We start from the raw sequence: 25,928 nt of genomic DNA, 5'->3' as shown, positions 1-25,928 counted from the left end.
CTTTACATGCAGCTGGTGTCCCTGCTGTCCCCCGTGACCTGCAGCATGTCACTTGACAAGGTTCTTTAATTCCCGATCTGGTTTGGATACATTCAAATCAAATATCGCGTATTGACGTGTATCGAGGGTGCAGTTGGTCGCATTTCAGCCAAAGACCACAGAGAAAGAGGATCCTGGCAACAGTACAATATAGAGCAGGAAAGCATATAATTGTGAAGCGCTTGTCAAAGTGAATTTACAACTGGTTTGCTTATTTTACTCAGTCAAGCCACCAAAGCAGTCTACTGTCTTTAAAGGGGTCTACAGATTTCAAAATCAGTGATATTAATGAATAATATTTGGGGGCTTCACCCACAAACATTTTCTTTTTGTCCAAGCTTCATAAAACTAAATACTTTTTTGGTTTCTGTAGTGAAAATCAATCATCAACAGTATGTGATGAAAGTTATTTAACAGCATTTATTAATAATATTAAATTAACCTTGCAGTTAGGAAATGACATGCCACTAATATAAATATCTTGAAATATCCACGTCATTGTTTGATTCATGAAGGAATCCCGTCACCACATTTCCCGAATAATCTAAAAATACAACCTTATTTCATCCGTATTTCATCGAAAGAACACTTGCCGCAGGTAATGATTTTTTTCCCTCAGACAACCAGAGGATGGAAGGCATTGCCATAAAGTGGGTGGGCACATTCTGACTTTATCCCTAAAACTATAAGTGTGGAAACGATCTTGTCCATGCGGACTTTCGCGAGACTTATGCGTGTGCTGAATATGCCTCCACCGACAGCAATGAAATTACAGATGGTGAGTATGATGATCTGTCTGTCTGTCCGCTGTCAGAAGTGCGCTATCTCGCATGAGACCATTTGATCCGTTTTGCCTCTTTTGTAATTTTATGATGCTTATTTCTTTATGGGAACCAGTATAAACAGAGGATGACAACACTTTGCGTTTGTGCTTTTACCTAGCAGACGCATTTATTTGTTGTGAAGCGCAGGTGAATGAAGCGGCTGATCTCTACATGCGTTCGCGTTTTAACTTATATAACCATTTCAAACATAAAATCTTCAAGAGCTGCGTAACTGGACTGCATCACATGCGCGTTCGCGGTGAAAACGCGCCAAAAATCAAACGTTACTTTTTGGATGCTCACATTTCTAGTTCGTCAGCTCGTTTGGTTTTGAGACGTATATTTTAAGGAGCCGTATTTTGATTGATTCTAGGCTGTGACTATGTTCTTTATTGTTTAGCTTCCGAGAAGCATTTGCATAGAGATGGTTTCTGTGAAAATGCCATAGCCTATTAGTAGGAAATGCTGTGACATGGTTTATATGAATAGCAGTAACAGCTTATAAATAATTTAAGTGTGTTTTACAGATAATGCCATAATATACTTATTACAATGCTTATTTGTAATAAAGGCCTGAGTTTAAAGATTTAAGTTAGGAAAATGTTGATGAGAAAATGTGAGGTTCCTGTGCTTGGTACAAATTATGTGACCTATTTATAACCCAAATAGCACAGGTACATCTGTACGTTTTACATACATTCTAAATCATAAACCTCTTACAGACATCTTGCAGCCTGTATGTCTATACCACATCTGATAGATCAGACTTCTCAGAGATGTATAGATGAGCAAACAACCACTCGTGGTTCTTTAACTTTGCATGGATACATGTTTGGCAGATATTTATTGTAAGTACCAAACATGCTGCCAATAGACTTTACATATGGTCTGTCCTTTTTTTGGAAAGACCTTTGTTCCCGTGGAACATGCTCTTTAGAGTAATGCTGGTTAAGCTGGAGTTTGATATGGAAACACTGGAGCTGTTATCTAGCTGATATCTGGACAGAGTGAAACTATAAGTACTTCCCTAAAAGAGTCTCTCTGTTTGGCTGCTAATATCCCCTGGAGGGGGATACAAAGAAGGTAGTCCTTCACACCAGCACGATTTGTGAGATTACAAACGCCCTAGACACATTAAACGAGATAACTGCAGCGTTTATTCAGTCAGGAACAAATAATTGTGAAAGGAAGTACAAAGAGTCAACTTCCTCTTTTATACCAACGCTAGTAATGTCAGCAGCTGAAAGCCGTTGTTTTCTTTGCTAACTATCCCTTTCAAGGTGTTGAATGACGGAAGAGGTGCTGGTTTTATATATCGTTCGAACTACACCTGAAAATATACAATCTTTGCGGATTTTATTATGTGTAAATGAATGAGCATTGATTTATTTGGTTCGTTTTAATTCCAAGTCAGCACAGAAAATACAGAAACTCATGTGCTCTAAACTGAAAATTATTTCATTTAATAGTGCTGAATTTGAATTTGCTGAATTTGTAGGCCTACCTGCTGACACCTGTCAAATTTTGCAGGGTATGAGTGGAGTTTAGTCTTTGTTTTTAACATATAAGGATGAGCGTTGTGTCCTCCCTTTGACGCACTGATGAGTCTATTTATTTTGCTCCGACTCTGCATGTTTGTACAGTTCGTTGCATTTTTGATTTACATTTAGCATTATGCTACCAGAACAGACTCCTGACCCATTTTGGGGCTGCCACCCAGCAGTCGAGACCCGCTGCTCATTTTTCTCATTCGTTCTGGAAATCTTGTCTAGATTTATATTCATGGCAAGCAAGAGAAATAATTTTATTGAAGAAACTGATATAGCGTTGATATGTGGTCTGTGCTTGTTTTGTCTGGTACGTTTTCTTCATGTACTATGGCAAATTAACCAGCAGACATACTCGTGCTATCCTGTATGCAGCGCTGTAGCTGATTCTCATTAAACCCGGTATCGCTCTCGTCCCGGAGTTGTGTGTGAGGCTTTATGATGAGGACGTAAGAAGAACCACAGACGTGTTTTATGCCAGGCCTCCCAGACGGTGACCGGATAGCCCACAGGGCCGGAGACAGCCAGCTAGGCAGCATTTTAGTCAGGGTTCGACAGTGATGTAGGTCTGAATGATGTAACCCCATAATTTCATTAGGAAGGCCTTTGAGTGTCCTTGGAGACCACCTGCGCTCAGAAGCGCAACGTGATTCCGACGCGCCGCTCCAATTTTACTAAATAGCTTTTTACAAGCTTGTTTTCTGCAGAAATACAGAATTAGTCATTCTGTGGTGTACGCACACTTTCTCATTTATTAGGTATGTACTGTAGATGCTTGTTGAGTGGTCTTCCATCATTCTTGGACCCACTGGGATTTGGCATATTAATTTCAGTATCATGTTTTGCAATTGCGAATGTTTTGCAACTGCGGTCTCGAAACACGGGAGTTTCTTTGAGAGTCTTGTTGAAAAGCACCCTATGGTACGTAGGCCTGAGATAAATGTAGCGTACCTTAAGATCAGGCGTTTGAATTCAAGGTCAATGGATTCGTCTTTGTGAGTTGCCTTCAGATCCTTTGAATGGTGTAATTACAACTGTCAGAGACTCTATATTAGTATGTAATTTCGGGTTAGAGCACTGCAAACACTTCTTCGTCAAATGGCAACCTTGGCCGGAGAGCCAAAAGGCTAAAAGTTCACCGGCTTTTCCAGTTTTCCACTCTATAACTGCGGCACCCATGTGCTAAAAAATGGTTAAGGGACTTAATGATTTCCTCACAGAGTCCCAACACCTGCTGTGGAGAAAACAATGTTTGGTCTGGAGACTCAGCCGAGAGGGATTTATGAGCAACTTGGCATCCTCTCTCACTCCGTCTCTTTTAGTGCTCCTGAATCTTGCTCATTTGACAAGAGCCAAGTGCAGTCACTCTATGGCCTGAGAGATATCCGGAGCGTATTGTTTGTCATGGCAGCAGTGTGAGAGGGAAGTCCCCAGAGAAAAATTACTCTTAGCTGATGCTTTGTGGAGGAGATCTGAGCTACATGTGACTTTCGCCTTCTGCTGGATCTCCGTCAACAGTTTTAGGGGTAACACGTTTCAAGCAGCGCACGCAATGTAATTGGATTACTTTTAGAATGTAATAATAAAGGTACAATCATATAACCAGCTGAATATATAAACAGTACTGTTATTGGACACTATATATTAACTGTGAATTATTAAATCATTTTATATATTTTTGAAAATTTATAGAATAATGCATTGTTAATATAGTACAATATATTATTGTAAATATGGAATTGCCGCTTTTCACATATTGAAAAATATAAGCACTTGGTTCTAATATATGGAAATGTATTATTTAATATATTGCGTTGTATTTTCCTGTATATTCCCATATGTATTTGTCTTACAAGTGGAGAATAAAGCCGTTTGACAGTGGCAACTGAACCTTGTAACTTTTGATCTTGTGTGGTAATGCATCTACACCACTAGGTGTCAGTGCAACATGAACAAAAATGTAGAGTGCAACTTTTTTCAGTTGTGTATTCTGAATTGTAAACCGGACTCACGAGCCACCGTCTGGCTTTCACACAACGTACAGCATGAATAACACATGCCCTGACAAAATTAAAAAGTGGCATAAACAGCTGGTTTAAACATTTCTGTTGTCATGACAAGTGTCTTGTTTTTTTCTTGGTTGTGTATGAGAATAAAAAAGTGTTGTAAAAAATGTAACATTCGGATGTGTGATTGTGATTCTTTTACACTATAAATGCTTACCATCAAAGAAGGTTAGGAATCGCATGCTAAAAATTGCATTTCTATTAAGCACATTGTGTACTCTAAAGGAGGAGGAGTTTCAGACAGCAGTAAGCAATAAGAAAAAGTAACACAAAACAAATTGAACGTTTCTCTTTTTATGAAAATAGACTGTGTAATGTGAATAGTTACTCTATATTGAATAACTTGCTAACTCTGTAATGTGTAACTTTTTTTAAACGTTCTCCAACACTGTTTGTCAACACTAAGCATAACATAATAAACATATATGGTGGCATTGAACAGCTTTTTTTTCAGCATATTTCACATGCAAACTGTGAGTCTATTTTATCTGCTTGTTCTCTTTGTGTTCTCAGCTCTTTGCCGTGTCTTTTGCCTGGGCCTACCATGAAATACCCAAATACCAGCACCAGGACCCTCTGACCTCTGAGATTCTGCTTTGTGATCAATGCCCACCCGGCACGGCCGTGGAGCGCCACTGCACCGCAATGGAGCCCACCGTCTGCGTCCCCTGCCCCGAGAAACGGTTTGCGGAACAGTGGCACTGGGGAGACAGCTGTCAACACTGCACATCTGTCTGCAAGGAAAGACAAATCGTGAGAAGAGAGTGTAATAGCACTCACAACCGGGTCTGTGAGTGTAAACCCGGGTACCACCTGGTGGTGGAGTTTTGTGTCCGACACACTGCCTGTCGGCCTGGATTTGGGGTCGCCGTGCAGGGTAAGTATACATGTGTTCTGTGACCACTATGTGCTAGAACAGTGGTTCTGCTAGGGATGATTTAGGACATTTCCATTGTACTTCACCATTGATCCAGGACAATGCTGATATGTGTGTTGTACAAAAGTAAACAGCAATATCCATGGAATTAAACGTTGAAAGGTTATCATGAACTGCATTGACTCTGTATATACTGTATATGCTCAGTATATCCATTTCTTAATTTTTTTTGTCTCTTGGCATTTATGGATATACCTGTTTTTACATCTGCTTTGGAACAATATACAATTTTATAATTACGCATTTTATAATAACAATGTAATACGAAAGACTATCATTTTTACAGTTTGTAGTGTTAATGTACATCTTATGGAAACATTTGCAAAATACCACGTATCTTAATACCAGTTGTTTTATAATTATTTTATATATAAAATATAGGCATACTACTTATAATATAGTACTACATAATTATAAGTATACTACTACTATAGTATACTCATAATAACACTACATAATATAGCTTACACTACTTAAATAAACAGCTAAAACCAGCCTAACCTGGTTGGCTGGTTAAGATGGTGAAGCAGGTTGGTTTTAGAGAGGTTTTGGCCACTTTTTTAGCTGGTCTAGCTGGTTTTAGCTAGACCCACCAGTTAAACACCAGCTTGACCAGGCTTGAAGACCAGCATAAACCAGCTACTTCCAACTTAAACCAGCTAAGACCAGCAAACTTCCATGCTGGCCATAAGGTTGGAGTATAGCTATAAGGTTGGAGTATAGCCTTTGATGTCAACAGCGCAAGATATGGGAAGTCCTTTCTCATCGCATTTAAAATGTCATTGGCCTGTTTGTTTAGCTATGCAAAATATTTGACAATGTAGCTACACACAAACATAGTTGCTTTTCGTTATTAGCATTTAGCATTGTCTCACCAGTTGACCCTGACTCTGTGAGAACAGACCTGTAGTGACTCACCAATCACGAACCACTGTGGTAATGTATGTGTTGTAACACACTAGGGTTGTCACGGTACCATAAACATGTCTTACGATACTATACCAGCTGAAGTATCTCGATACCAAGTAGTATCATAATTCAAATCTATACAAAAAACACAGATTTAGATGAAACATTTTGTATTTACTATAGTAAACTGTATACTTTGCACTAGAATATTTTGTTGTATTAATTGGATAAATTGTAGCAAATACTGTAGTATACGTATACGTTTACTATGGTAAGACTCAAAAACACTAGTGTCATGAAACGTGGTGAGACACAAGGACAGAGGACCCAGGTGCAGACAGCGGGTAAGGGGTTAACAAGACGTTTAATAAATAATCAAGACAAAACCAAAAAAACCCATGAGGGGGTAACATAACAAAACAAGGGAATATAATAACATGACAAGACAGGACTAAGACTAACTAAACTTACACAAGAACTACGGTTAACACTTAATTTACAAAATGACTACACTACACTAAACTTGACAAGACACAGGGACTTACACCACACGAATCAAAATGAACCAGCACAGGACAGAAAACACAAAGGCATTATAAAGGGGATAAATCAAGAGGGGAACATGTGAAGGGCATGAAACAATAAACAAGCAATAATGAGGAGACGAGAGGGCGGGAACAGAGACGAGACTGGAGAGGGTGTATGGAAGGCCATAAGGGCCAAAATTACCCCTCTCCACATGAAACATGGGGTTCTGTCATGATCCTGCCACTAGACCACGAGAAACATGACATGATGCGGCAGAATCATGACAACTAGTGTCTATGAGTTTTAGTAGTTTACTGTAGTAAATACTAAAGAACACTAGATCATTTTTCACGTGGGAACTAATTCAAATGTGGGACAAATTTCATTGATACAGCAGTCTTTACAAAGGGAAATATTAAGCTTACTTTAAATGCAGAACTAAGATGGCCAGTAGGTGGCATCAATTTTCCACTGTGTTAGTGAATCATTTAACCAACTGGTTCAAAACGCTAATTAGAATCATTTGTCCGAGTCATTAAAAACACACATTCATTTAGGAGATAAACACCGCAAAAAGGCAGATGTAAGTGTTCAAATGAATATTAATGTACATATGCAACATTACCCACGGTACTACGATACTACCGTTTCAAAAATAGAGAGGCATCTCGGGTATTTTGAAGCTTTAGCATCGCGATGCTACCGTAGCACCGGTACACCGTGTAACCTTATAACACACTAGTAAAAAACTATTTAAAACCCATCTCTTCTGTGAATACTTGACAGACAAATGAGAAAAAAACCTCTCTCTTTCTCTCAACAGGTATGGTCTGGCTTTTGCTGAAACTAGTACCTTTGTATTAGCACCTATTGTATTATTGCTCCTGTAAGACATATCGCTTACTGCTCCCTGAACTCTCTGTAAATCGCTTTGGATAAAAGCGTCTGCTAAATGTAAATGTAACACGCCACTTACAGATCTCAGAGTGGCAAATTTGTTCTTAGGTACAAATTGTACTCATTTCAACCATCTGATTCACCAGTTTCACACATCGTGAGAATAACTCACTTCCTGTGGCCACCTCAGTCAGTTTCAATTACCGTTAAAAGGGAGCCACAGAGGTTTGAAACTCAAGATGGTTTTCTCAATCAGTCAGCTGACCCTGAATTATAACCACAATTCTCTCATATTCCTGCTTTGCACCATTTTTTAATCCAGTTTGTATTTTCATATAACCTGTTTCATGGTTAAAATAACACATACGTAAGGAAGGAACGTAAATGAGCAGTGGGCTGATACTTCCCCTAAACTTTCACTGCAGGCCGTCGCTGGAGTGTGTTTGTGTGTGTGTGTGTGTGTGTTGTCAGGGCGTGTGTTTATCACGCTGGACGTTGTGTCAGTGTGAAAGCCCGGCGGTGGCTTGGTTCCAGCAGAGCGAGCGGAAGTATCACTTTCCTCTGTTCGCAATGGAGATCTGAGTGACACTGGTATTCATTATACATAAAAGAAGTGGTTGTTATCACATTGGCCTCCCCACTCAGACTCCAGCATGAAGCTAACTTGATGATCCGTCACGTTTTTAAAATTTGTGCACGATCCCAAATGGGTCTCTTTTTAATTAGGTCCAACATTATCCTCTGTTTCTCTGTGAATTGCTGGCTTCCCAGCCCAGAAATACCACATCCTAAGAGGAAATTCACTGGCCAAAACCTCACGATATTAAGATATCTGGGAAAGGGTTTTCACAACCATCTGAGATGGTAGGGATGTGGGTTTGATTTATCTTCAAGCATTTTGGGTGATGTTCAGGAATTTTGGGGTTGTACAAATAATCAAATTAAAATAAAGAAAGGAGATTTGTTAATATCTGATATTTTCACAAATGCATTGTCGGGTATAGTCATAAATTCACATATTTTTGTTTTTAATATTTCGCTTTTCTTGCTGCCTTTCTGTTAAGGACAAAAACTGTCTTTTCACCATAAGATGGCGACAGAGATTCTTTAAACACAACCTTTGTTAGCCTTGTGAAGTCCTCTTACCATATTATTCCTCATAAGCCTCATTATTAATAAATTGATTTGTGCACAGAATTCCATGTTTCAATCATGTTGACTATAAAGATGTCTAGATAAGATGCACTGGACTGATACTAGGATGAACAAGACATTTTTCACTTCTTAAAGCACTAATGCAATCATGAGCATTTTGACCATATAGTGGTGCGTCCAGGCTCAAGCATTCCTGTTAATGTCGCTCATACTTACAGTAGAGGATATGAACAAAGCCCAAACCAAAATAAATACATTTTGCACATAAATAATCCCACACCAATTGTGCCACTTGAAAGATACTTTAAATCTACTTTTCATTTAACTATTTCCATCTGGTGGGTTATCAAATGGGTGGAAAAATCTACTTAGATCCGGTGCAGTAATACCCACAAACCCACAGCATTCCTAAAAACGTGACAGCAGTTTTTTGCACGAGCATCCGCCCGTTACACTTTTGTCTCACTTCCTACATTTTCTTCAGAAAACGTACACAACCTAATTGTCCAATGCACTGTATTTAAACTCCTACCTGCTGATTTATAAGTCAAATCTGCTTTGTCATTTTTAGATCTGACTCATTTTTGACCTGCACATGTGACTGATTTCTGTTATTGTCATCCTTGTAAATGACATTTATCTCTAAAGTGACTCATCGTAAAAGTCTTGAATCCTTGATAAAAGTTCCACTTCCACTATGTTTTATATATCACTTCATGTAGGTGTTCATGCCATTCAGTTGTGACAGTGCGGAGGCCCATACAGAGTTCTCTTTGTTTTAAAAAAGGGAAATGTTTGTACCTAGTTTGCTGTGGTGAGCAGGAGTTTCGTTCCACTTAATCACATTTAATAATGCTAACATTTACAAGTTCCACCATTGGCTGTCACAATGTCAGATTATCGCTACACAATCCTCATGACTCAAAGAATTTACGATAACAATATCAAATAATGCTGTCAATAAAATTCATCTTTGATTCAGTTTATTTTGTGTTTTCTCTTTTTTTGGCCAGTGAATAACAGTCAGAAGTGCAGGGATGCAGAGAGAGAGAGTTTGTAACCATTGTGAATCTGTGAAGGGACAGTTCTCCCAAAAAAATTAATTCTGTCATGAATTACTTAACCTCGACTTGTTCCAAACCTGTATACATTTCTATGCACTATTGAACACAAAGAAAGATATTTGGAAAAAGGTTGGCAACTGAGAATTCTGGGGCACCATTGATTAAAATGGTTGTCAATGGTTCCCCAGAACTGTTGGCTTTCCTAAATTCTTCAACATATTTTCTTTTGTGTTTAACAGAACAACAACAAAAATATATATTTCTACTATGGTAGTCAATGGTGCCCCAGAAATCTCAGTTGCTAACATTCTTCCAAATATCTTCCTCTGTGTTCAACCAAACAAAATAATTTATACAGATTTTGTACAACTTGAGGGTGAGTAAATGATGACCGAATTTTCATTTTTGGGTGAACTATCCCTTTAAGGCAAAACTTTAAATGGGTGCTGAATTATTTACAATATCATCCTATGTGTAGAATTAACACAATATGGATAATTGTGGTTTTTAATATCTTTACCGGTATATTGTGACGAACTCTTGAACCTAGACTAATGAATTTTGGGGTATTGCTGTGTTTTGTTTTTCGGATATCAAATATATTGATGTGCATTAAATGGGTTTGTATATGTTTCATACAGGCACCCCAGACGGAGACACTGTGTGTGAGAGGTGCCCACCAGGTTATTTCTCCAGCACATCCTCATCTACAGAACCCTGCGTGCCACACAGGGACTGCAGTCAACTGGGACTGAAAACCTTCAGATCAGGAACGGCCACTCAGGACACTCTGTGTGAGACGGACAGTAAAGAGTTTGACTGCTCACATCAACACATAGAGTGTAACACAGGTAAACTTCAACAAGCTTCACCACTCAAAACTCTTATATCTGGTCAAAAGGGCTTGGTTTGAAGCTAACCATTTGCTCATTTTGTTCCTTTGCCAAAAGTTATTTTAAAATACGGTGTGATAAAAATGTGCGTGCATTTCAACATTCCCATGAGAACACTCTGTAAAAAAACAATAAACCACATTAGACACATCACAGAGGTCAAAGAGGTGGCCTGATAAAGATGTGGATTTTCTTACAAAAACAGCTCCATGGGCTGCTGTAGACTCTTAGTCAGATGGCAACTAATAACAAAAACAATACAAATACCTTGGAAGCTATTCACTTTAGGGCTTTTCGCACTGTGCTTACTGTATCTCCGTTCTAAACCCTGCTTTGTGAAACATCACAAGCAAAGGCATAGCAACAGACAGTCAATCAACCCCCCCCCCAAAAAGCGATTACCTCATATCACGGCGATGTGTACAGTCACAAAAACTCGTAAACAGTCTTTTCAGCTTTTGACTGAAAAGTAGATAATAATGCCATAATTAATAATGATGAAGCAAAAAAACATGAAAAAGATTTGTGGCTATTTTTTCTCTGATGCGAACCACGAGGCAGTCATTCAAAGCGACCACGCACGTTTTTATTTAGTCAGTTTGACACTGCAAATATGCAAACAAGAACATGAACCCAGAGTTTAGTGATGTACAGTGTGAAACATCAGGTGATGAATACCCAGGGTTATATGTTAACCCCTGGTAAATTATATGCAGTGAAACAGATAAAACGGGATTTTGTTTGCTTGGGGTTTAGAATAAAAAGGTTAACCCCGGGTTAAATGTGAAAAGCCGTTTTGAGTGTTTGTCCCGGATTAACCTCTGATATAATACGAGTAAGTTTGGAAAACACACACATACCTGTATATGCAACACCTTAAAAGGTGTTCCAACTTTCCTGTGAAATCCTTGGAATCGATTTTGTTTTTGGTTAGTGATACGAAATATTGTACATTCAGATGTCTCATACTTTAGATGTCTCATTTTGTAATATCAATAGAGCTCAGCTAAATCCATCAACGGTACGTTTAATTGGAAAAGGCTTTTCCTATATTCCAATATGAACTAGATAAAACATTTTAACAAGTGTAATGCTTTTACAGCTGGCAAAATGTTTAAAAGTTGACCAAGCCAAAGTTCACTGATGACCAAAATAATCATTGATCATCAGTTTTCCAGTCGTTTTCATTTGACCTGATCTAATTAGCGTTTAACTTAAATAACTCCCATCCAGTCTATGGTCTTACACGATTAAGGCCAGAGCAATGCGTCACTCAGTTTACACTCATCCCCAGTAATGACATCTCTCCGAAAGACTGATGATATGTCTAGTGCAGCAATGACAGTTGTAAGCTGTTTATGCGCACATAAACGTGTATAGTCATTGTTGAGTTCAATTCCCAAGAAATACCCATAGTGATGAATGTTTATTTTGAATCTATTGGTTACCAAGTAAAACACAGAGGACAGAAAAATCCTCAAGAGCTTTACACCCTGTCTACACAACCCCATTACGAACAAGGCATTTGTCGCGTTGCATCCCACCGCTTCCAGTGTGGACAGAATTTCTAATTATTATAGACGGTTTCAAAGCAGCAACATAAACAAACATTACTGCGCGTGCACGCTTTTGTGGCCTAAACGTAACTTCCGGTACACATCCGCAAAGAACAGATTCCCTGCAGATTATTTCTGAAAACAAGCAAAAGAAATAAGTAAATGACATTAGCTAGCAAGTTAAAAGTAGGTCTAATCAGTATTATTTTGGATTGCAGTAGAAAAAAAATGTTACTTGTCTAAACTTAAATACGACAAAGTTTCACAAAACCATTCAACAAATTTATTTAATACAGTACAAAAAGATTCAACAAATATAGTTTGTTTAAAACAATTGTTACACAATTCAATATTAATATAAATTAAAGAAAATATAAATTTAAAAATACAGTATAAATAGTTATAATATTAGCAACTAGCCAGACCGATCAACAAACACAGACTGGAAGTTAACTTCGGGCCATGCGCGTGTGTCCGATGGAACCGTCTATAGGTTATGTTGCCTTTAGTCGCAGTGTAAACAGGGTGTTAAACTTCTAAGGAACAGAGCTCTTACCATGGCAAAGCTCAAATTTCTCCGCAATCTACAAACGACTACCAACATTTTTTCCAAAAAATAAAATAAACTTTGACACTACAGAAGATTATGGCAAATGGCACTACTGTATACCCAGTAACTTGCACTGCGCTCTTGTATTTCCTTGGTAATAGTGGTGCGTTAATCTTCAAAACATATTCCTTATACACAGTGATTCACACTCAGAAAGTAGTATTATATTAATTACTTTTATTCCATGATGGGAGGCAAGATAACAAACGTTTCAGCTAATGCCTTCTTCAGTGTGTTTAGCCATTTAGTTACCAAATCTACATTTCAAATTATGTCATCATTATCATCATTGTCCACACCTGTGTATCCCAATTGTTTAACACTTAATATAATTCGATAACGACTTAAATTTGGATCTTCGTTAATCACTACATATCACCAACACAATCAACACCATCTCACATCCAAATTCAAACCAACAGAAAAAAAACCAAAACTCAAAAATAATAATGACAAAGAAAAAAGTTATTACAAAATATAAATATATAAACTCTTCCACAACATTAGTATAAAGCAGTAAGGAAAAACAAACAAATAATTCCTAATTATGTGTTACAGAAAATTTACAGTTAAATATAGTATAGGAAAGGGTCATCGATTTAGAACATCGGAATTACATCGTCATAAATAATCGATACATTTCACATTATACATCAAAATCTTTATCAAAATTACCTCATCTGTCAGGGGGTGTGTGGCAGGAGAGAACCCAAATGCAGGCAGCGGCAATGACGGGGTTAACAAAGACTTTTATTAAATGAACTAAACAAAGGAAAAACCCACGAGGGGGTGTCAAACCAAGAACAGGACAATAATAAGTAAAAGGGACGTAAACTAACTAAACACCAAACTAAACAACACTTGACAGACTAAACTAAACACTTACTGAAACAGGGACAATAGACTCTGGCAACACAGGGACCATCAGGACACTAGACACAGCACATACACACGCAATGACCGACACAGGACAATGAAACATGAGGGTATTATATAGGGAAGACAGACAAAGGATAACGACACAGGGCAGGTGTGGGTAATTAAACACTCAGGGAAAGATAACGAGGAAACGAGATGGCGGGAACAGAGACGAGACACTGGAGAGAACGTATATTATTGTCAAAAGGACAGTAATATGTTTCTCTCCACACATAACCAAAGACTTTGTCATGATTCTGCTACAGGACCAAGAAAAACATGACTAAATGAAGCAGAGCCATGACACTCATCATTAAAGAGGAACCGTTAAAGGAAGACCGTAAGATCTAGTTCTTGATTCATACCATAGGAGTTAAAGAATTTAGTTTATGAATCCAAAATGCTTCTCGTTTCAATAATTCTTTATTCGTATTACCACCTCTACGTGATATTATGACTTCTTCTATACATTCCAATTGTTTGATACTATGTCCCATCTCGTTGAAATGTCTAGCCACTGGAGAAGTTATATCATGGCGTCTGATGTTGGATTTATGTTCACTAATTCTCAATTTCAATGGACATAATGATTTACCAATGTACATTTTTTGGCAAGGACATCTTGACATATAAATCACATTTCGGATTGTACAGGTTATACAAGATCTAATTACTGTATACCCAGCATTTTAACCAGGGCATAACATAAATAACATTTTAACCCATTTGAAAGAACATAACAATCGGGTAATCATCTGAAGGAGAGTTATTTCTGTTTAAATAGTCGAAAGCTAAATATTACGTAGACTAAAAATATTTATACTGGGAGTCTCTGGTTTTGGCGTATACAGTCAATAGCTTACAGTACAGCATGTGACCTGTTTTGGACAAAACATTTTTCAAATGTAGCACTTGTAAAAGGTCATCACCCCATGATTTGGCAAACAATTCAGGCCACCACTTCTTGTTATCCCATTATGACTCAGAAGGGGATCAAAAAAATAATCTTCAGTTTCAATAGAGCTGAGTCAAAGTGATTCTGACATTCCTCTGGATATTATTCATAGAGGGATATAACACACACGTCTTGAAGGAAATGCGCCAAAGCGCTTCATTGAAATTACATTTTTGTTCTTTGATTCACAGATCAGGTTTCTTGTATTTCTTGTTTACACATTAAATAATGTAAAAGGAATTACACCCAGATTACAGTTTTTATAGTCTTGCTTTCAGCAAGGGAAGCCCACATTTCTGTCAAGCCTTGGTATAAACACTAGCTGCTGTTAAAAGAACGAGTCCGATCGTCCATTAAAAGAAAACAGCATAACATAGCCTACTGACACAACGACTACGCAAAACCAAATTTCTATTAAACCTTAACAATAAACACTAGCTACTGTTAAAAGAACAAGCACTTATTCCGGGGATAACAATAGTCTCACATTAAGCTTGTTTATTTTAAAGAAACCACATAACGTGGCTCAAGGCAGCGACAAACTGAGAACACAATTTGTTAAAAAAAACCTTTTTCATGTTTATGTTTGATATCAGTGATAAACAAGATGTATTTAATTTGGTTTTCCATGGTTGTTGTTTTGGTACGTTAAGCTGTTTCCTTATAATGGATTTTGGGAAAGAAACGCTTAGCGCAAGATTTTTTACTTTATCTGTTTAATAAGGGCTCGTTCTTTTAACAGAAGCTAGTGTTTATTACAAGTAAGGTTTGACAGACATTTGGGCTTACCTGGTCGTTGTTCAGGTGGTCAAACATTAGTACTTTGAGTTTGTCATAGTGAATTCCTATGGAGAAAATCACTTGCTGCCATCCACGTGATTGAAAACAACCTTTCAGTGAGCTATTTTTAGAGTCGACACAGGCAGACTGCTCTGTCCTACTTCTCCGTTGTGATGACGGCGTGCGTTAAAAATCATAACAAACAAATTTGAAATTGGCGGGGACATGTCCCCAGTGGACATTACGCCCCTGGGTGTATGTGTTGACAGGCAAAGAAATTAGTTGTCAGACATTATGCAATATTACATTATATACAATTATATATATATTTAATGCAATTTAATTCTAATCACCTTCATACACCTTACCCTAAAGCTTTAAGCTAGATACCAGAAACAAGTTTTACAATCCTGAATTTCCAAAGTTAGGGTGGAGACGTGGAATCAGTTTTAAACATGTGGTAACATGTTACTTTCTGTATGAAAACATGAGAACCTGATGGCTTAAAGCTGCCAAATATAGTGATGGTGTTTCAATGCCGTGTAACGTTTCGTTTGGCCTGTGCGCAACCATGCGATTCGTTTTGGACATGTTTATTGTGCTACTGTTTGCATAACAGTCCCATGCGGCTTTCTTACATCTCGTTCCAGACATCACACTGTGTGAAGAGGCCATATTTCAGTTTGTTGCGTCACCTCCGCTGGCCTCCATTTCAGTGGAGCGTCTGTCCGAGAGTCTTCCAGGACGTAAGGTGGACTGGAAGAACGTTGAGAGGCTGAAGAAAAGCTGTAGTCCTCAGCAGCAGACACTGCACCTGCTCCGCCTCTGGAGAGAACAAAATAAGGACCAGGACAAGCTCAATAGCATCATTCAAGGTTCGTGAAGGCAGAGCTGAATCTAAATGTCTCAGTCCCATTGTTGTTAACAAACATTTGTATTGAAAATCTGCATTTGAGAAACATGCGCTTTACAAGTCCACTCACCTCATTTGGGACTCTCGAGGAATTGCGTCTCATGGTGGTGGTGAACTTGTCTACATTTTCCAGCTATTCTTAAGTTTCAAAATGCCCTGTCTTTATAGCCCACAAAATGTTGGTGTGTAATTGTAAATGTGACCCCTTAAAGAGACCCGTTCACCAACATTCTGACATCATTAATTCACCCTCATGCTGTTTAAAACCTGTATGTGACTCTTTCTTCTGTGGAACACGAAAGAAGAACTGTTGTGTCTATGCAATGGGTTGTTTCATCATTCTACAAAATAATTTCTCTGTGTTCTGCAGAAAAAAGTCATACAGGATTTGGGATGACATGAGGGTGAGGAAAAAGTTTCATTTTTGGGTGAACTGCCATTTCAATAGGCGATTTGTTAGCAAGGTTCTTTATAGAAAACGTCCAAAGAAATACCAAAAGAAAGTCCCAAAGCAAGTGATAGACCATAAGTAGTGACCAGTATGGTTAGCATGAATACGAGCAAGGAAGTGCAACCATTAGTGGCCATAAAGGATATTTTCATATCCCTGTGAAATCTATCAAGCTATAAAAAGATCAAAAATGAAATTAAGATTTTCATCGCAATTGTTACATAACTACAGTATTAAATGTTTTGAAGAATTACAATTCTTTAAACAATTGATCCACCTTAAACACTGCATGGTGAATATTGTAAGTTACTATAACTTGATGTATAAAATGTCCGAGATGTCACAGAGAAAAAAATATTCTAAATGAAATATGACATTTGTCACTCATAATTCTAAGACTAAAATTAGAGTATACAAAAACTATTGGATTACTGTAAAATTATTTAAAGAAAAAAAACATTCATGAAAGAACTCCAACCACTAAGGCTGACTGTTCTCTCAGAAGACAAAAGACACACCTTGACAGGTTGTTTAGGGCAGGGAACTGGCCTGGGAACTGTGTGAACGCCACCACTGTGTGATGTCAAAGGATGTTGGGTGTGGAGGGGCTATTGTCAGACCGCCCGCTACCGTCTTTAATTTGGAAATTTACTCCTGCGCTGTCTTTCTCTGACCCTTTAAAATTCTTCCACACTGCCGAAATGTTTGCTGCTTGCACGCCTCTCACTTTACGCTGGTTGCTACTTGATCGCATCATCAAAAGAGTCATTGTACTGTCAAAATTATTCTGTCATTTCACTTATGGTAGCGCAAAAACCAAAAACAAGAAAAGCATTTTGGGTGTTCGGACAATCATTCGGTGCATCCTTTCAGTGCAACACTCTTGTCTGAACTATCTTCAATAACTATGAATCTAAGACAATACAATGCAGGTTTATAGGACTGACAAACTCCTCCTTCTCATAGGTGTGAACCACTGCGAGAGGAAAGTATCTCGCTGTGCCAGCATCAAAAACCTCACTCTGGAAGACCTGTTGATGTTGATGGATAGTTTAGCTGGAGAAAAAGTGAGCGAGGAGGACGTACGGGCCGTGGTCCGTTCCTGTCCCTCTCAACGCTACATCCTACAGCTCCTCCACTTGTGGAAGGTTCAGAACAGAGGTCAGGACCTGGCCAAGGCTCTAGCTCAGAGCCTGCGCAAACTCCGCTCGAAAGGCGCCCGTCGACCACTCCTCAAAACTCTGAAGAGGATGAGTCGCATCATCAGCGCGTCATCCATGCACCGCATGTATGAGAAGATGATCGTGAGCATGATCCAGGATGGTACGTGCTTCAAAACCAAACCCTACAATGACTAATGATGCCATATTGAAAGACGACTGAAAGAGGAGTTATTTAAATGGGAAAAGTTGTATATAATTTCCATTATGGGCTGAGAGGGGAGAGTTGGGGTGACTGGTTTTGTTGTAAAGATGCTCGTTTCGTTTTTGTATTGGACTGAAACACTAAGAGTCAGAGACAAGTCCTGGGATGTCAGATGAAAATCTCTATTAATGCAGGACTTGGCTTGACTTGTCTTTTCTTTGAAGCGGAATCTATGCTCCATTGAAGCTGTAAATAAAGGATGTTGGTTCTGAATGTATAATACAATGAAGAGCATTTATGTTTTATTTAACTGTAATTATATATTGTCAGGGGTGGTTTTAATCAAAATTTGAAAATGAAAAAACATTATTTATCAATTTGTCAAGAAACTGGACTCTAGAACTGCAGTAAATCATTTGTCTTTATTTTAAATATATTTGTGACTGTTTAAATCTATATTGATTTGTACTACGCTACAACATATTTACAGATATATTTTAAGAAAAAGACATCTTTTCACACGTGCCATTGTAATTGAAGCATGACACGGTCAGGATGTAATGAAGTCTCACATATGGATTTATTTTAAAGGCTGTTGTTTAGACGTTGCAGGGCTGGATTATGGACTGTGTCAGTTCTTCAAACTGCCTGACCCTTATCGTACAGTAAGACCTGATCACTAGACTATTTTAGTCAACTAGTTTTAGCCTACAAAAATAATAAAACTGCCAAAACTAGGATATAGGTTAAGTGGCCCCCGTCCATGATCCATCCCTGAGAACTTACACATTATATTTTTTTTATTTAAATAAATTTTGTGCTGAATCCTGGGGCCTCATTTATAGAATGTTGCGTAGAAACCGTCCTAAATTTATTAAATTACGTCTGCTCAGACCCTGACATGGCGCTATGCACTTTTCCACGTCAAAGACCTTTTTTTATAAATATGAACGTTGCCGTGGATTTTTGTTTTATAAAGGAGGCCCCTGTAGTCAAGCAAGTTAGTATTGTAATCTTGAAGCTCTTTAACACCCCAAGATGTACTTATCGTTTGATACTCCTGTTTCTTCCTCTAATACATGTATGATATTTATACATATCTTTGTGCTGCCAGTGTAAATTTGCTGATTTGTTTTTTTAATGAAACTTTTGTATTAATCACTAAATCCTGTTGGTTAGACGTATTATTTGTCTGGTTATGATCACACGGCATTCATGCAGCATGAGTAGACATACACGAGAGTGTGACAGCTTCACCAAATATGGCTGGAAATGTGATGACTAAAGATAAAAGCGATTCCTTGAGCATTTGTACTATGTAAACACCCCATGCATTACTGGAGGTAATTATTTAGCAGAATAAGAGTGGCATGACGTACAGGAGGAAATAACGTGACGACAGAAGACAGCTTGTTTCTGTTTGACAGGTTTTGGTGTTTACACTTATGTCATCTGTTGCTCTTTGTAAAGCAAAGATGTAATGGGAAATGTGTAGGGGTAGGTGGGGATCCCAAAGTTTCCTTGTTTGGTTGACTGATGAGTGTGTTTTAGAAATTATGAAAATACATCAAATATTTTAAGATTATCTTGGGATCTCAATAATAATAATAATAAATAGAAACCATTATTATTAATATAGAGTTTTTACTTTCAGTTTTTATTTAGTTTTTTAGTGTTTTAGTTTCAGTTTCAGTTTGTCAGTTACATTTAATTTCTATTTTGGTTTTCCATTTCTTTAAGGCTGCCAAGTGACAATAATAGTTCATTCAAACACTAAGAAAAAAAAGTAAAAAATGTACCCTTAGGGGTTTCTCTTTGTACCTCTATAGGTACAAAACATAAAATGTTGTATCTTGTGGACCTATTATGTACCTTTAATAGTACGGTTAAATGTTTTGTACCCCAGGAAAACATTTTTACCTTTTGTTTCTCTTACAGTGAATAGGCCTAATAAAAATCATCTTGATATTTCCAAATATCACATATATCCATCAACAAAGTAATCAAAATGACTCCAGTGGGTTAATAAATGTCATCTAAAGCAAAACCATATTTTTTACAGAAATGCCATGTGAATTTCACATGTTTTTCATGTGATCTCATGTGAAATGTGGTTTTGGAACACGCTCATGTGAAACCTGTCTAAATTTCCATAGATATCATGTCCCTAAAGGGCTGGATCTTTCCATGACCAAACTTATTACAACAATTCAGTCAGACATTTCAAGAGATGATGGCTGAATGCTTATTGTGGATGTTTTAGTAAATGATGACTACTTCAGAGAAGTTGAGCTCTCTCACATTACGATTACCATTAGTTCCAGTTTCAGTAACATTTACAACTGGGAAGTTAAATGACCTTTAATTTATCAACATAGGGTTGGGTACATGTATTTCTGTTTATCTTACATGATAACATCTTTACGCCATAGTCAATTTATAGTGGAGTATGAGAAACTGAATTTTTTGTATTAAAACAGCGTTGTGTCAAAATGTCATTAACCCAAAAGAGCATAGACACATTTGTCCCTAAAAGAAAAAAATGAGAGCTGTCAAACCATTAATCACGATTAATCGCATCAAGAATAAATGTTTGTGTTTACATCATATATGTCTGTGTACTGTGCATATTAATTTTGTATTTATAAACACATACTGTACATGTATACACATTTAGGAAATATTTACATTGTATTTGTTTATATTGATCAATAATTTAAATGATAAATAAATGTTTATTATATTTTCTGAAATAGATGCAGGTATGTGTATGTTTTAAAATTCAAAATTAATATGATCAGTACACATATATGTAAACACAAACTTTTATTATGGATGTGATTAATCACGATTAATTGTTTGACAGTCCTAGAAAAAGTTATAAAACACACCAAATGGACCACATAGAACACATACAGTTTCTCTTTTTAAGGTTTCCAGCTGTAAATATTTTCGTAACTTGCTTTTTATCAATTTGTTCAAAATATGTGGTCAAACTAATACATTACGTGTAATCAGAACATTACAATTGCTAAATGGTTTGAAACCTATAGCTTTAGTAACAAACATTTTTGACAAATAATTTTGGAAAACCACATGTTGCACTGATGTTCAGTACATGTCACCTGAATAATACGACAGCTGTTCCTGGGGTGGTCCTTTTGTACCATACAGGTTCAAAACATATAATTATGCACATAATCATAAGCACTCATTGTGTACCTTTAACGGTACAGTGTAATGTTCTCCCAGGAACAAAATTGTGTCCATACAGTACCATTTTTTCTGACTTGCTGCATATTGTGCATTTCTTAGTTGCTCAAAATAAAACCTTTTAAAGTCATCCTATGCTCATAATTTAATATGGTTAGCACACATTTAAAAAAAGATGATAATGTATCTTAATTATTTGTATTTGAATTTGGAGCTTGAAACAATGATACCACACAGGGTACAAACACACCTACTGAAACATTTACTGTAGATTAAACGTTATAATGAGTTAAACTACTGAGATTTTAAGATTATAGTTGAAAATAATAAAGTAGCTCAAGTCTAAACTTGACAGGGTCCTCCCTCTGTGTGGGTGGAAATTGACATTTAAAAGCACTTCGTGCTTCTCATCTTTTCAGGACGAGACAGAAAAATGGTAAGCAAAGCCATGCTTTACATCTGCATGTACACTATGCCGCCTAATTACTTACAGCAATACATGTAACTTTGATGTAACACATTTATTCAAATGCCTTTAAATTGTTTTCAGTTGCCTCTAGCGTTAATGCTGTTCGTGTCGTGCACTGATGCATCGACAGTTGAAGTCCCCACATACCAGCACATGGACCGACAGACAGGGCAGATCCTCAAATGCACGCAATGTCCCGCCGGGACCTACATGCGCGCGTACTGCACTCCAACCCGAGACACCGTGTGCTCGCCCTGTCCAGCGAACCATTTCACCCAGTACTGGAACTACTTACCGAATTGCCTGTACTGCGGTACCTTCTGCGTGGAAAACCAGCACGTGAAAGAAGAATGCTCACCAAAAAACAACAGAGTCTGCGAGTGTAACGATGGCTATTTTTGGCACGCTGACTTCTGCATTAAGCACACCGAGTGTCCGTCTGGAGACGGCGTTCAGAAGAAAGGTACAGTATGTAAACTGCTAATGGGTGCTTTGTTTCCCCTGTGCTTGTAGTTCATAGATTAACTTTGTGAAACCTTTGTCCACAGGCACCGTTTACAGTGATACGGAATGCGAAAGGTGTCCGCGAGGCACGTTTTCAGCAGTCGCGTCGTCGAGCGCAAAGTGCGTAAAACACACTGATTGCGAGTCCATGGGTCTTGTTGTGATGCTGAATGGTAGCCGTTGGCATGACAACGTATGCCTGACGTGCCAGAATCTTCATAATGACGGTACGTTTACTAAACTTTCTGTGGTGTATTTAGTTACTTTAGTTAGAGCAAACGCACAACAGAGTAACTAATAAAACGGATATTTTATTGACCAAATTCTAATTTTTCCTAAAACTTGACAAATGTTTTTAACCAATCCTTCATGACTCTGAATATAAAAGATTTTATGATTTTCTTTCACTGCGTTTTCCAACAGGCTTATTACAGAGCCCAGAATAGAAAAAAGTATTGCTGTGCTTGAAAAATAAAACACATTTTAAAGATTATGTGTCTACTTTATCGGCTAAAACCTGGCGACTGGCTGGTTTAAGATGGAAAGAAGCTGGTTTAAGCCTCTTAAGAAACTGGTCATGCTGGTATTCCAGCCTGACCCACTAAGACCTGCTCGGCTTGCTAGGGACAAACCCCTTGCCTGCTAAACCAGCTATGACCATGAGTGAGAGACCAAATAAAACCAGTCAACCAGCTTAGGCTGTGTTTAGGAGGGTTGTGGTAAAATGTTTTTGAATGTTTATTCATGATATCTTACATTTCTTACAGGTGGTTTAAGCATACTGAGGGATTTCCTGCCTCGCTTCTTTGCTCATCAGAAAATACGGCTCTCCAAACTGAAGAGAGTTGTGAGATATCTGGGCCAGAGGCAGCAAGAACGAAAACAAAAATTCTCCAGAAGAGACTTTTTACGCAACTTCTTTTCTGAATGGATTAAAGGTGCTAACATAGACCAGCTTAAAGACTTACCTAAGACACTTCAATCAATTAACATGCACAAAACCGCAGAAAAACTGTTCACAATCTTTAACAAGTTAGATGTCTTAAATTGTGACATAAATCATGTATAATTGTATTGAGTTTTTTCATTCACTTTTTAGGACTCCTGAAGGCCAGTAAAACCTCACTTCATTGCCGTAAATTTTAACTAACAGTGTATGACCCGGGACCTGAATGGCAAGTGGCGGTGGTTTTTTGCATGAGAAACTACAGGCTTATCGCCATGTTACTTTCAGTGCGTGACTTAGTGTAACATTATAATTGCTAACATAACAGACTCATAGGAAATACACAAGATAAGATAGACATAAGAAATACCTACACCCCGCGTCGGCTGCCTCGTTCTGGTGCTGCGATATGTAAATGTCACTGCCATATTAGTCTTAGGTAAACCTCCCCTACAAAGACATACAAGTCACGAGAGAGTTGCGCTTTTTTGGCATTGAAAGCACAATAACGTTTACTTTTCTCAATACATTTAAATGATTTACGATCTATGTGGAGTACAAAAACATCATGTTCTAGTTACTTAAAGCAACTCTTTGTAGTTTTTCCTTAAAATAATGTCTCTAAAATTATTTCAGTGGTAGAACAACTCTTAACTGGACAAATTCTACTTTCGCTGCTACATGAGCAGCCTCATAGCGGCTACAACCACACTCTGTAAGTTCTGTGTTCGGTTGGTACACACAACCCCACCCATCCCCTGCCTGCAGAAAGGCTTTCCAAACGACATTTCTGCATTCGCCAGTTCCATCAGCTTAGTCAACAAATTCACATATATTGCGCTGCCCACAGGGAAGCTTATACAGCGACAGTATTTTCGACACTAGTAACTAGTAACCACATGGGGAACCCATGAGAAAATGTTCCATAGTGTTGCTTTAATACCTCGATAGTTTGTTAGAAAATTTTTCGCTGTCAGAAAGAATTGTGAAATATGCATTAATTGCGCCTGTTATTCATGTTTAATGAAATGTTGTGGATATGCAAGAGAAGCAACAGCCTAAAAATAACCACATGTTGCAATATCAGTCTAGAATAAAGCACAGACATGTTGAGATAGAACAGAACAATCTTCGAATCATCAATCATTTTTAAAGATAAAAGCTGTTAAAGCTGTAAAACATTTGTGTGATATGGTTAAACAAATAACACTGCCGTGCATTATAAATAGTAGCAGAGCGGTTTCACGTCAGACCTGTTACATGAACAGTAATTAACAGCTGTGTCAGTTCTGACTTAGCGATGCAAAGTCCGATTCATTGTTTGTATAATCACGCAATAATTTCATTTAGCGTTTCCTCTCTTAAGTATTCAGTGTCATGTAATTTCATTGAGATGTTTGAATAAAGTTATTTGTGTGAATGCATATTGCTAATTTTTGCCTTTCATTGTGTTTGAGACGTTTCATTTGCCGACATGACACGCTGATATGAGTAGCCTACACCAGATTTCTGTGCACATTTCAGTGATGTACAAACGCAGATGTTCTACATATGAAGTAACGAATAAACTGGTCTTCTGCACTCTTTTACTTAACAACTGAAATCAGAGTCACAACAAAACAAATCAGAGTAAAATGTTTATTTGTATTTAAAGAATCTAGATGAGTATTTCCAGTAGTTTTCTTTTAAAGAAACTTGCATTGCTCACTAACTCCTCTGGGGTTCATGTTAATTTTGGGCTTTGTGATGTCACTACTCCAGGAAGTAGATTGTTGTAGTCTCAATGAGATGCTTGTTGTAGTCTTTATAAAACAATTCTGTTAAAGAAAATATCTCCCGTTACAGTGAACTTTGAGTGCTGTAACTTTGCAGATGTTTATGCTTAAACAGCTACACACTAATTAAAGTAAAACATATATTTGAAAGTGTTATTTGGTTAAGCTTTAAGAAGGTATATACTGTACTGTATGACAACACGTTTTTTACTTATTTGGTTAATTCTTTTTTGTTACTCTTGAAGTGGTGAGATCATTTATTTCTTACAAAAACAGTTATTAAACCGTCTCTCTGCTTTCGTCTTTGGCCAACAACAAAGCACCTGTTTGTGTAACTGTTTCGACTTGTTCGGAGGAAATAAAAGCTCTGTTAATTTGACTGAATGAGATAGCGGTATTTCCCCTCAAACATTTATAAGTTGAAGAACAATAATAAGCCTTTTAATATACCTAAGGCCTTGTCACAAGATGATTTGTGAAGAAAATTATGTGACAATACTTCCCACAAGTCAGACAGGGCAACATGTTTCATGAAATCATACCATCACAGGTCAATCCGGGCCACTAGAAAGAAACCGCACTGATATAAACAGACTGTCATTTGTGTGTTTAAT

General features: G+C 37.6%; 2 protein-coding genes across 4 annotated transcripts; both read left to right on the top strand.

Moving 5' to 3' along the window:
- Window positions 1-417: 417 nt before the first annotated feature.
- LOC130557680 (tumor necrosis factor receptor superfamily member 11B-like) lies at window positions 418-21,247 on the top strand. The gene is made up of 5 exons (XM_057339665.1): window positions 418-817; window positions 4,990-5,353; window positions 10,608-10,817; window positions 16,329-16,553; window positions 18,009-21,247. Exons 1-5 carry the CDS (start codon window positions 749-751, stop codon window positions 18,398-18,400), a joined length of 1,260 nt encoding a protein of 419 aa, XP_057195648.1. The 5' UTR covers window positions 418-748; the 3' UTR covers window positions 18,401-21,247.
- A 5-nt stretch (window positions 21,248-21,252) lies between these two features.
- LOC130557681 (tumor necrosis factor receptor superfamily member 6B-like) lies at window positions 21,253-25,054 on the top strand. 3 transcript variants are annotated; one of them, XM_057339669.1, is made up of 4 exons: window positions 21,253-22,552; window positions 22,638-22,820; window positions 23,361-23,531; window positions 23,693-25,053. In XM_057339669.1, exons 1-4 carry the CDS (start codon window positions 22,150-22,152, stop codon window positions 23,737-23,739), a joined length of 804 nt encoding a protein of 267 aa, XP_057195652.1. In that variant the 5' UTR covers window positions 21,253-22,149; the 3' UTR covers window positions 23,740-25,053. The 3 variants fall into 3 exon arrangements, with proteins under 3 accessions (XP_057195652.1, XP_057195651.1, XP_057195649.1); XM_057339668.1 differs by having other exon boundaries at window positions 21,254-22,056; window positions 22,171-22,552; window positions 23,361-25,054; XM_057339666.1 differs by having other exon boundaries at window positions 21,255-22,552; window positions 23,361-25,053.
- Window positions 25,055-25,928: the final 874 nt, after the last annotated feature.

This window comes from Triplophysa rosa, linkage group LG8 (assembly GCF_024868665.1).
Source record: "Triplophysa rosa linkage group LG8, Trosa_1v2, whole genome shotgun sequence".
Classification (NCBI taxonomy): Eukaryota; Metazoa; Chordata; class Actinopteri; order Cypriniformes; family Nemacheilidae; genus Triplophysa; species Triplophysa rosa.
Note: the sequence above shows the minus strand (reverse complement) of the source record. Positions and strands in the feature narration are given on the sequence as shown.